Source organism: Dendropsophus ebraccatus, chromosome 8, assembly GCF_027789765.1.
Source record: "Dendropsophus ebraccatus isolate aDenEbr1 chromosome 8, aDenEbr1.pat, whole genome shotgun sequence".
Taxonomy (NCBI): Eukaryota; Metazoa; Chordata; class Amphibia; order Anura; family Hylidae; genus Dendropsophus; species Dendropsophus ebraccatus.
The window spans coordinates 106,151,679-106,164,325 of NC_091461.1; the positions used below are offsets into that span (position 1 = coordinate 106,151,679).

The 12,647-nt window shown below is 42.5% G+C and overlaps 1 protein-coding gene across 1 annotated transcript in view; it reads right to left on the reverse strand.

The window, feature by feature from the left end:
• The window catches only part of LOC138799759 (FRAS1-related extracellular matrix protein 1-like), a 141,380-nt gene that overhangs the window by 65,654 nt on the left and 63,079 nt on the right, over positions 1-12,647 (reverse strand). The window contains exons 22-23 of the mRNA XM_069981330.1: positions 10,080-10,221; positions 5,678-5,873 (exon numbers count right to left, since the gene is read on the reverse strand). Coding sequence (XP_069837431.1) covers positions 5,678-5,873; positions 10,080-10,221 — 338 coding nt within the window. The remainder of the gene's footprint in view (positions 1-5,677; positions 5,874-10,079; positions 10,222-12,647) is intronic.

The following is a 12,647-nucleotide window of genomic DNA, read 5'->3' on the forward strand; positions in this document are numbered from 1 at the left end:
AGCCTATGGCTATGGCTGTATCCCAGTTTTTCAGGCGGTCCTCTGGCTGTATCCACCTGCTGCACGGAGCGGGCAGACAGCGTGAATCATTGCCGAGAGTTCAGGTTCGTACGAACCCGAACCTCAGCAGGTTCGGACCATCCCCAGCCTTAACAATCTAGCACATGTGCAGTGTTCAGACAAGTGATGATTAGGAGAAATCCTGCCTGGGGCATAATGGTAAAGGGGGCGGGAAGGAGGGACGGACAGGCGAAGTTAAAATGTTTTTTAGGACAATAACTGCATCACCCCCTGAGCGGACCCCAGGACAGATCTTGGATTAAATGCAGCTGTTTGATAGTACAAGCGGATTGGGGAGGCAGATTGTGGGTACAGAGTCCCTTTAAGCTCCATTCACTTCAATGGGTTGCAAAACCTGCACCCAAACTGGAGACAAGAGTCGGACTGTGTCTGGAAGAAAATGGCCTTGTTTTTCTAATGCTGCATAAATCCTGTAACTCAAAATACCCTGGTGAACCAGGAAGATTAGAGTTTGCCAAGAAAATGGCCGTAGTTAAGCTACCCAATAGATTTCCGCAGAATCGGCTGACCTCTAAGCCATGATATAGAAAGGAGAGAAGGATCAGGCATACTGAAATCTAACTGCCTTTGGCATCCTGTGTCTGGTACCCTGCCCCATAGGCTGAAATGGGGCAAGGTATCAGACAGACAAACTATGCGGCAGACTTGCCCTCCAGCAGGATCCAGGGACACTGCATGCAGCATTTATAGAGCTGGCCGGATGAGATAAGTAAACCTCCGGGTTGGGAAAGATACCAGTTGGACGAACATATAACAATACTCTAAATATGGATCTGTTATATGATCACTATATTATGGTATTATATAGTCAGTGTGTGGCAGTGACATTCTAACGCGGTATGGTGGTACTATTTAACCACAGTATGACAGTATTATTTAAGCAACAGATAGTAGTATTATTTAAGCACTGCATGGTGGTATTATTTAACCACAGTATGACAGTATTATTTAAGCACTCTATGATGGTATTTTTTATTATTTAAGCCCTCTATGATGGTCATTATTTATTCAATGTTTGGTGCTATTTTTGTGCATTTTCTAGCCTAGACTCCAAATCACTGCCAAATCTATTATGTTTGTAGTATACAATAGAATTGGCACTGTATTGCATTGTTTTTAGGCAACTGTGAGGATGTGTTATTTGGCTTACATGCGCCATTTTTATTTGGGCACCATACAGTGTGCAATATTGTTATATAGTAGTCGGATAAACCTGTCAAAACAGCACAATCTGTGTGCGACACATGCACATTGCTCTGCAGGTTCACTAAGGATTCTGCTATGGTAATATTCCGCTCATCTGGATATAGCCTCGAGGTAATGATAATGACAACAGACTGCCTAATCTGTTCAAGAGTCAGAGTCAAACTGCCCCAAGAGAGTCCATACCGGGGAGGCAGATTATGCAGTTGATGGGAGGCCTGAAAAGAAGAGGGTCCAGCCCAGGCAAGTCCCATTATAGGGGAAGAAATAGCTTATAGGGTCATGTCCTGAAGGGCAAGGATTGCAAAAAAGTGCTTGCCAATCCTTTCCTGTATCAAATTGGTGTAATGGTAGAATCCAATAGAGACAAGGGCACCCTATTACGATTTTGTTTAGGGTTCCCCTTTGCTATGTTTACCGTTCGAGTTCTCTTTAAGAGAATCAATCATTATGGATTATCATACATAGTCTTTCCCATTGGTGGGTGGAGCTTGGATTTCTTCCCAGTAAGAACCTGTGCACGGGTCCTGCAACAATGGTGAACTTGGGGTATACTCTGCCAATGGCTGCCAAAATGAGGCAGGTACAAAAGAAATTAAAACTAAGGTAAAGCAAACTGGCATCAGATTAAAAGGATGCCCTATATAAAATGTATTAACCTACCTATAGCGATAGACAGCCATCATGACAATAAGTAGATCTAACTGGGGAAGATCCTTCAGACTAAGCATTTTTTCTGCAGTGGGCACCTTAGGTGAAAGGTGATGATATTACATAAGCTATTCATGTAATATATGGATGGACCAAGTCCTCCATTGCTTCTTAGTAGTTCTCCCTTCATAGGGGCATGTCCTGATTAGAAGACCCAACTCTATGGTGCTTGTACGCCATCGTAGAGTATGAGAACAGTAAATGTTAAAGGGTTCTCCAGAATTTTTTTTTATCATGATTTTTTCATTCATGATTTATTTTTAGGACAGGGGCATCTGGCAACAGAAACAAGGTCGACAAACTATGCTCTTTCTCCAGGCTGAATGGGATGAACTGCAATGCCAGGTACAGCCGCTACCAAGTGTATGGAGCAGTGCCTGGTAGGAAGTGGAGAAGCGCAATACTTGCCCAGTGAATCGGCCTCTCAGCGGGGGTGCTGAGAATTCGACCTCTTCCAACCAAATATACGTGGCCTATCCTATTGTTTTTTTATGACATTGTGTTTTTGGAGAGAGAGGGAACACAGTTTGGCTCTACCCACTTCTCTGTGGCTATTTTGTGGTCACTTTCTAGAACAGGATAGGGGATAACTAGCTGATTAGTGGGGGCTGACCAATAAGACCCCCACCAATCCAGAAATTGGATGCACATGCGCAGCCAGCACTCGCAATCCTTGCTGAGCTTAGCATTTGGCAATATTTAGAGAATTAATGGATCGCTGCACTGGCACGCTTGCTACCTCTGCATTTACTTGGGGACCTCAGTTTTCCAGGATCAGAGGGTGTCCCGCTATTCAGTAATATTGTGAATAGCTCATAGCTCAACAATGTCCTCTATAATGTGGAACTTGCCAATGTTTTGAAGACAAATAGAAAATAAAGGAGTGCTGGGCGCGCATGTGTACTGTCACTCCTTTTATTTGGGGATGATTCACCTCCATTGTCTGGATCGCTCTTACCTCCACAATCAACTCATAATCCTCTATTGTGTGGAATTCAGTAATGTCCTCTATCTTGTTGAGTTTTGCAGTGTTTGGAAGACCCATAGAGAATAAAGGAGTGCTGGCTGTGCATGTGCACTGTCACTCCCTTTGCTCGAGGGACATTTGACCTCCATTTTCTGGATTAATGGGTGTCCCATTGATGTGACCCCCACCGATCATCCAGGTATCTCCTATCTATGGGATAATGTTTGCTGTTGTGATAACCCCTTTAAGAAGAGCCAGCAAAAAAAAAAAAAAAAAATTCTGACGTTTAACTTGATATAATAAACATTATTCACCATAAAAAATTCAATTAAAAAACATGAAATAAAATAAGCCTACAGGATTGGAGTGCCGTTCCCTCTCGCTCTAACCTCCTGATTAGTCCATCTTTATTATTAACCTCCGTAAGAAAAGGAAACAATTGTAGCAATTTCCAAACCTTTCATTATCATTACATTTTCTTTTCAATCTAACTTTTTGTTTGCCTAAATCCTGCCATTTTTTCTAGATTTCTTTTTATAAATTATAATTTAGATGACCCTTTGTATTTTGCAATTTTCTGCCCTGTGCCGTCATTACCATGAATTAATGGATTATCTGGAGCACCAGTTGGCAATCATCTACCCCCCCCCCCCCCAACAAGAAAATAAAACAAGAAAAAAAAACAAAAGTTACCGATGCAGCTGTTTACTAATAAATAAAGCCTCAGCTGTAGGAGAAAGCAATGAGATGCATTTAATTGCCGGGTAGAACAAGCACCTCTCTCTTTATTACTATGTTGTGTTTTTTTCTATGATGTCAGGGAGCATGGCACCCTGACAAAGTGTTTATGAATCACAGTTTGCAGATGGCGCTGATGATTCTTAGGAGTTTTAAGCACAAGTTGCATTGTGGATGAATGGGGGAGATTTTTTTTTTTGTTTTTGTTTTTGCCAGGGACCCCCCCCCCCCCCCTCCCCTTTACCCCCTCAACCTCCTGGGAACTCGCAGCATCTGATTTTCTAGTGCCAATCTCTCATTGGCAACAGACGAAATTCAACACATATTCACTATTCACATTTCAAAAGCGGCTGGCATGGTTTTCCCGAATTTTTATATTTCCAAGTGATTTTGTCTTCAGTTTTAAATTTTGATTTGGTAGCGGGGCCTAATCACAGCGCGTTCCGAGGGCACAAAATCTAGGATCGAATTTCTAAACTAAATTCAATAAAATTTCATGAAAATTCAGATTTTAGTAAATCAACATGTGAGTTTCTATTGCACTTTGAAGTTCTGGGGGGAAATTTTATATATATTTTATTTATAGATTGGATCAAACAGGTAAAACGGGTAAATAAAAAAAAGGGTTTAAAATTGCTCTGTTTATAAATGTAATTTTATTTTAAATTTGCAGCTAAAATGCATGCAGTTTTTCTCCCAGTGTGAATTCTACTGTAGGATGAATACGTTTCAGAACACATCTGCATCAGTTCCACTCATCTTAAATACCCCAATTCAGATAATTGGAACTAATGCTCATTTGCAAAAAATTTCTGCAACCAATCTGCTGCATGTGAATTCACCCTTAGGGTATGTTCACACAGGAAGATTTACTGCAGCAGAATAGTCCCAGCATTTCTGCACCAAAACAAAAGCGTTAGTGTATATAATATATACACTATATATATATATAATGTCGTGGGAAAAGAAACAACATATCTGCCTATGTGAACATACCCTTAAGGACTAATTCAGTTAGTCATTATGTAAAAGAAAAAAAACCTGATAACAATAATACTGATTAAAAAAATATCAATAATATTTTGGAAATATTTTCATTCACATTTTTTGAAAAAATGCCATGCAGACTAGAAAAGATTTTTTAAAGAGATTTATTTAAAATATTTTATTTTTCAAATATACTTATTAAAGACTTTGGGTCTACTCTGTTGTTTTGTTTTTTTTTAATTAAGAAAATTTAGGAAAAGTAAACTACGCTAAACAGTAAAAAATCCAAATAGTTTACAATTTTAAGAATTTATCAAACAGTGACATTTTTAGTCAATTTAAAAAAATGTATTACTTTTATACGTTTCCATAATAGTTTTTCATTCTACTATCCTGCCTAATATACAAATAATTCTAATTTTAAAAAAAAAACTTTTTTTTTTTTTGCAATGTGTGAAATGAAGTTACAAATTATTTTTATTCATTTTGTAATTTTATATTTTTATGTGTATTTTTTTATTTTTTAATTCTATTAATTTACAAATAATATATATTTCAATTAAGCCTTGAAATATCTTAGTTTTTTTTTTTTAAATCTAATATTTTTTCCATTTGTGAGACAGGGGGTAATTGAGAATGGGACCTTGCCACACACGTGGGAAAATTTTTGGCTATTATTGAAATAATTGGACTTGGTGACTGGTCGCCATGGCAATGACATCGCTACAGATGGCCCGTCGGAATGGTCATTGAAAACAGACACTCAATTGTCGGCTGTCTTGTAAACTTGACTCCTTGATTCAGCAAAGCGGATAATGGATACCATGTTAATTTGCATGTCTGCAGAGCGCCGCTGGTTTTGAAGGATCCCGAGGTATTTGTTCCACTCAGAAGAGACGTATAATTGTCTCGTATTCATGGGATAATACGGCGTTTTCCCTGTCTGCCTTGGATACAAACCCATACTAGGCCCCGACCCATAAAACTTACCTTTCTCTATGTTTAGAATGGAGATGAAAAAAGTTTGCGGGGCCGTATGGTGTCCTCCATCTGTTACGTAAAATCGGAAGCTGTCATGTCCCTTACAGCCGAGGATAATGGTGTGAAAATACCAGATATGATTCATGTCTATATCTTCCTGGGTAAAATTCATCCCGGGGTGCAGTGTGACCCACGAAGAGTCAACCTAGGGGAACAGTCAAATATTCACGTCAAAGGTGCAATAATGAGCCGGAAGTTAAATTATTTAACAACAACAAAAATAATAAGGGTGTGTAGACTTTTGCAAACCATGCTTATTGTTGCTTGGATACATCTAATATAAAAAAGTGTGCAAACAATAGATCTAAAAGGGAAGGGGAGAATAAGCAAATTGCTAATAGTTGTTTTGGGGTATCCAGCTCCAGTGCAGGTTTATGTGTCTCCATGGTTACAGACCACACTGTCTGATCTTGGGTGTATTTCTGCCCTAAATTACACAACGCAGGAGTCAGATGGAAGGGAATCTGACTGCAGAATCTGACTACACAGTGTTTATTTGTAGTCTGTAACCATGGCAACTCATAGGGCTGTATACACAAAATGGTAGGAGATTATGCTTCCAGCAATTAAAGATTGTATAATTTCTATGTATCAATTGTCAAATTTAATGTCTAATATTGTTTATGAATCAATTCTTCATAGTTTTCAAGATCTCTGCTTGCTCTCATACAGTAGAAACCTTTTTTGATGGATAACAATTTGGTCATGTGATAGATGCATGGCTTGTTGGCAATGGTATAGGAGAGCTGAGGTTGGCATTGCTGTGGAGATGGCACCATTATGGGCACTATGGTTGGTCCTTTAGCTTCTACTATTACAATGGAGCTTAGGTTACTTTGTCAGTGAATGGCACTATTGTTAGGGCACTGTAATAAGGGTACTATGACTGGTCCTGTTGGATACTGTTATGGAAGAACTGATTAGTGTCAATAATGGAAATCCATGGAATGACAGCAAGCAGAGATCTTGAAAACAGAAATTGATAAAGTTTATTGGAAAGAGAGGCAGTGATGCTCCGTTATTACATTAGTTGAGTTGTCAGGTTTTACAGGCTTTATTCTTCTATGAGAAAAAGTGAAGATATGAGAATGTTCCCATCAGATGTTCTCTCTTTATTCCCAAACCTATAAAAATGCAGAAATATCAACTGACACATCTATAAACCGTGGACATCTGTCCGTGCCGTATGGCTAATACCCCATATACAATGCAGTCCTGTGTAATGGGGTTCCCTTGATATGTGCGTGGGAGGAGTATGGGAACTTCAAGAACTAAAAATTCCATGGGAATCAATTTAGAACAATACAGACACAACACACATAGATAAATACATGCACAACTGACACTGACACTGGTATGGAGCTGGCTATGTTATGGTGATACTGTGGCTGACCCTGCTATGTGGGCACTAAGATGCTGTCACTGTTATGGGGATGTTGTGGCTGCATTTGTTATGTGGGTGCTGTGACAGGCACAGTTATGGGTGTACTGTGAGTGGTCGTTATATGAGCATTGTAGATAGAATTGTTATATCAGCCGCACTACTGGTCATGTTTCGTGGGTGCTGTGACAGGTATTGTTATGGGGATGCTGCAGCTGCTCTTGTTTCTGTGACTGGCACTGTTATGGAGCCGTCCCTCTTGAGTGGGTGCTGTGATTGGCACTGTTATGGAGCTGGCCTTGTTGTGTGGGTGCTGTGACTGGCACGGTTATGGAGCTGTCCCTCTTGAGTGGGTGCTGTGAGTGGCACTGTTATGGTGCGGGTCTTGTTGTGTGGGTGCTGTGACTGCCACTGTTATGGAACTGGCCTTGCTGTGTGGGTGCTGTGACTGCCACTGTTATAGAGCTGGCCGTGGTATGTGGGTGCTGGGACTGGCACTGTTATGGAGCTGGCCCTGTTATGTGGATGCCATTGTGGTGAGTGCGAGAGTGCTGTGCCACTGCAGTGATCCGGTGCCCAACCACCGGGATGATGTTATGTCAGTGGTTGGAATACAGCTCAGCAAATGATGATATAGACGTAACACCAGTGCTAACTCAGCACACAGGTATGGTGTCGTACCTGCTTTTAGTTTTTTGTGGCTGGCTGTATTGACCCCTAATGGTCGGTGACCCGCTAGGTTGTGATGGGGCCCTTGGGCTCTTATCACGGTGGTCCAGAGTTGAGATATGACCCACCATGACTGTCTGTACCGCCACCCACAGAAAGGGAAAAATGACCCAAGGAGTGTGTAGCCTGTGTGTATAGAGGTGCTGGTGCAATTGTCACTGAGTCCCAGTTGAATAAATAAATTGATCTTTACTGATAAGTCTCTTGTAATACAGGATGATAGAATAATAGGTAATTATTACAGACTTGCTTTCACTGGATCTGTGCTGAGAGCTGCTGAAGTGCTGAGGTAGAAGAGTAGTGCGGGTTTGCTTGAGTAGAGAGTTCAGAAGGGTAGAGAGGAGTTTATCGGGAGAGCCCCAACCCAATTTAGTAGTGTGCTGTGCCGGAACTTGTGAAGAGAAATGCTTGAAGAAGAAATACTTGAAAGAAAAATACTTGTGCCCGTGTTTCAACCTTTGTCACTAAAACCACCTTCTGCCCTGCAGTGTCTGGTTACCTGTCCTACATGGGTGACACAAGCTCCAGTCTTGGTTACCTGAGTTGAGCAGAATGTCCGAATGTGTCCCGTTGTCATCTGCACTGCGAGATAGAGTACGTAGGCCTCGACTATGGCTGCTTTGGTCTATCCAGGTCAGTTCCTCTGCCTTTAGGATACCACCCTGCACTATATAGAGAGGTTCACAGCATGGGTTGAGGTGTTCTCTGACTTGTCCTCCTCTTAGTGTTTAGCACTGCATCTTGACTATAAATGTAGCTTAAAGAAAGAAAGTCTCTGCGTTCTCCATACGTGAGTCCTAAAACCACAGCTGGTCTGTCCCAGACAGGGAAACTGGCAGAGCAAGGCTCCTGGCTAAGTTCAGCAGGGATGCCTGATCTGTGTGTCTTACTCCACTGAGTATCAGAAAAGTACTAACTAAAGTGGACCTACACTTCCTCTCACCATGTGACTACTTCCTACAGGGTGCGTGTAACAGCTCCTGTGAGTGGTGGAGAAGTGAGTGCATAGAAGAGAATAGAGATAGGTAGGAAGAGAAGAGCATCTCTCATTGGTGCAGAGAATTACACAATGCAACAATAATCCTTGACTTACTACAGCTGTGCAACATGCATAAATATATACAGTGACATCTTGGGGTAAAACCTGAGAATGCACCTTCATTACCACTTTACTCTATGGAAAAAGACTTTTGCAACAGGTGCCCAAACTAGAAACACCTGTGCGGGGAAACCCCACTATGACTGCCACTGTTCTGCAGCTGGCCCTGTTGTGTGGGTGCTGGCACTGACACTGTTATGGAGCTGGCCCTGATATGTGGGTGCTGTGACTGGCATTGTTATGGAGCTGGCCTCATGTGTGGGTGCTGGGACTGGCACTGTTACGGAGCTGGCCCTGTTGTGTGGGTGCTGGGACTGGCACTGTTATGGAGCTGGCTCTGTTGTGTGGGTACTGGGACTGGCACTGTTATGGAGCTGGCTCTGTTGTGTGGGTACTGGGACTGGCACTGTTACAGAGCTGGACCTGTTGTATGGGTGCTGGGACTGGCACTGTTATGGAGCTGGCCCTTTTGTTCGGGTACTGGGACTGGCACTGTTACAGAGCTGGCCCTGTTGTGTTGTTGCTGGGACTGGTACTGTTATGGAGTTTGCCCTGTTGTGTTAGTGCTGTGACTGGCACTGTTATGGAGCTAGCCATGATGTGTGGGTGCTATGACTGGCCCTGATATGGAGCTGACCCTGTTGTGTGGGTGCTGTGACTGGCACTGTTATAGAGCTGGCCCTGCTGTGTGGGTTTTGGGACTTGCACTGTTATGGAGCTGGCCCTATTGTGTAAGTGCTGTGACTGGCACTGTTATGGAGCTGGCCCTACTGTGTGGGTTTTGGGACTGGCACTGTTATGGAGCTGGCCCTGCTGTGTGGGTTTTGGGACTTGCACTGTTATGGAGCTGGCACTATTGTGTGGGTGCTGTGACTGGCACTGTTATGGAGCTGGCCCTGCTGTGTGGGTTTTGGGACTTGCACTGTTATGCAGCTGGCCCTACTGTGTGGGTGCTGTGACTGGCACTGTTATGGAGCTGGCCCTACTGTGTGGGTTTTGGGACTTGCACTGTTATGGAGCTGGCCCTACTGTGTGGGTGCTGGGGCTGGCACTGTTATGGGGACACTATGACCATCACAGTTATAGAGTGGGCACAGTTAAGGGAGCACTTTATACCACATAATCCATGGGGCCACACTGACCTTCTTCTTTAGCTCCCCGAATGTGGGGGTGTTGTTGATAATGTAGTACAGCAATGTCCTCGGGGAATCTTTATCCTCCACTTCTAACACCAGGGCAGAGATGACTTTATTATCGGCCACGTCCACCTCCAGTCCACCATTCCTAGATAGGAGAGAGACCGAAAAGAAGGGATTATAGAGGAGACGGCAGCCAATATAATGATGTATCTGTTCCTGGGAAAGCTGGGTGGTGTCATACAAAGCCATATCCCACGTCCTCTTATTTCAAAATAACTACACAGATACTGTAGACCATTCAGGATTCTAGGACAGCCGGGTGACATACATCATGAGATCTATTATGGCAACTTTTTGGGTTGTTAACCAGCTTTTCCAGACCTCAGAAAGGCAGCACCACTTACATGTTCCATTCTCTCATATCATTGTCTTACTAGACAGATATACCATTCAGAAGTCTAGGAAAACTGAGTAACAACAACCATCAGAAGTCTAGGAAAACTGGGTAACAACAACCATCAGAAGTCTAGGAAAGCTGGGTAACAACTACTATTAGAAGTCTAATAAATGATTTATTGAGCGTTTACAGATGTTTTCACTCTACTTTCCCAGACTCCCAAAAGGCAAAGCAACCCAATTATACATGTAAATTTAAATCCCGCATATACACCCCAAGTTCTCATATTACAGCATACCGAGGCAGAGAAACCATTCAGTATACTAGGAAAGCTGGGTGACCACCCTGGAGAGCGCTGTAATGACAGCTTGCTGGGGTTTTGTAGCCTAGTGGTATTGTCACTCTTGTTCCCTAGAATCCTGACAGCAAAGCTGCCTAGTTATACATGTATATATTCCCTGCTCTCATATCAATGTATATCTAGGTAGAGAAACCATTCAGCAGGCAAGGAAAGCTGGGTGACAATTTTTGAAGGAGCATCCATTTGGGTTGATACAGATTACAGGTGTTGTCACCCAACTTTCCTGATCTCCTGAATAGCAAAGATGCCTAGTAATCCATGTATCCATTCCCTTCTCTCTAGTATATACCATTCAGTAGACTGGGAAAGCTGGGTGACAGCCCCTGTGTGAGCTGTATGGGCAGCCATCTTTGATAATCTTTGCCCCGGGGGTAAATGCTGGTTACACAATACCCTGCAGATAAGCGGTGACGTATCGCTGCGACATTCCCTGCGACAACCTGCGAGAGGCTGATTGGCGCAGTTCACACGCGCCTGTGCTCAGCCCCCGCATTCCTAACATGTGGCAGATTATAAAGTAATTATAGAAAGCCACAATCACATCTGCAGTCCTGTCCAGACCACTCCACTCGGATAAGCTAGAGGATAACTGAATGGCCTCAGCTGCTGCAGAGCCTCTTGGGAAACCAAATCCTGCCCCGGCTACTTGAACCAGTTCCCAGTTTGTGAAGCACAATGGTGATTGACGGCGGCATGTCCTGAGGGATGGGATGGCAGCTGCGGACTTCAGTGCCCAGGCGTCTGTGGCAGACAAGTGCCCTCCCATGGTGGTCCAAATCATTAACATCTCACTAGCCTGAAGGGCAATTGCCCCCCGGGGGCTCCCAGCGTCTTGTCTGAGCCCTTATCTCTACCTTCACCATCACAGCCCAGTACAAAGCTCCCCTGGGACTTGCTGGGTGTTATAGTCCTCATTAAGGAATTTTATGGCCGTGGTCTCTTTAATAGTTTTGGACACTCATGTAATTAGAGCAGGCGTAATCTGTCCGCTCGCTTTACGCTCGCTCAGGGGATGCAGGTGACTGGTGTGTCATTGTGTGACCTCAGCCATACTTATTATACCATAATTATTTCAAGAATACAATGGCCCTTATGTGTCGGCTCCACAATGCTGGCAGAAATGGTGAGAGTGACGTAGCAGAGCTGTAGCTGTATTCTAATGTAATAATGTATTAGGGATGGGGAACCTTGGGCCCTCCAGCTGGTACAAAACTACAATTCCCATCAAGCCTGGACAGCCAAAGCGTTGGTTTCAGCTGTCCAGGCATGATGGGAATTGTAGTTTTGCAGCAGCTGGAGAACCAAAGGTTCCCCTTCCCAATCTACAGATAATCTATCATCTATCTATTTAATTTTTTTTATTTTTATTATCATCATAATTCATAAATTACATGCTGAGTTCACCACAGAGTAATATACATTATCAGAATTTCTCCTTAATTTATATACATATCTATCTATCTATCTATCTATCTATCTATCTATCTATCTATCTATCCAATTAATTGTCCATCTAGCTTCTATCTATCGCCTATGATCTATCTATCTATCTATCTATCTATCCATCTCCTATCTATCTATCTATCTCCTATCTAATTAACTATCTATCTTCAATCTAATTATCTATCTTTCTATGTATCTATCTCCTATCTATCTATCTATCTATCTATCTATCTATCTTTTATCTATCTATCTATCTATCTATCTATCTATCTATCTATCTAATTGTCTATCTAGTTTCTATCTATCGCCTATGATCTATCTATCTAATTATCTATCTATCTATCTATCTTATGCGGAATGATTATCGTTC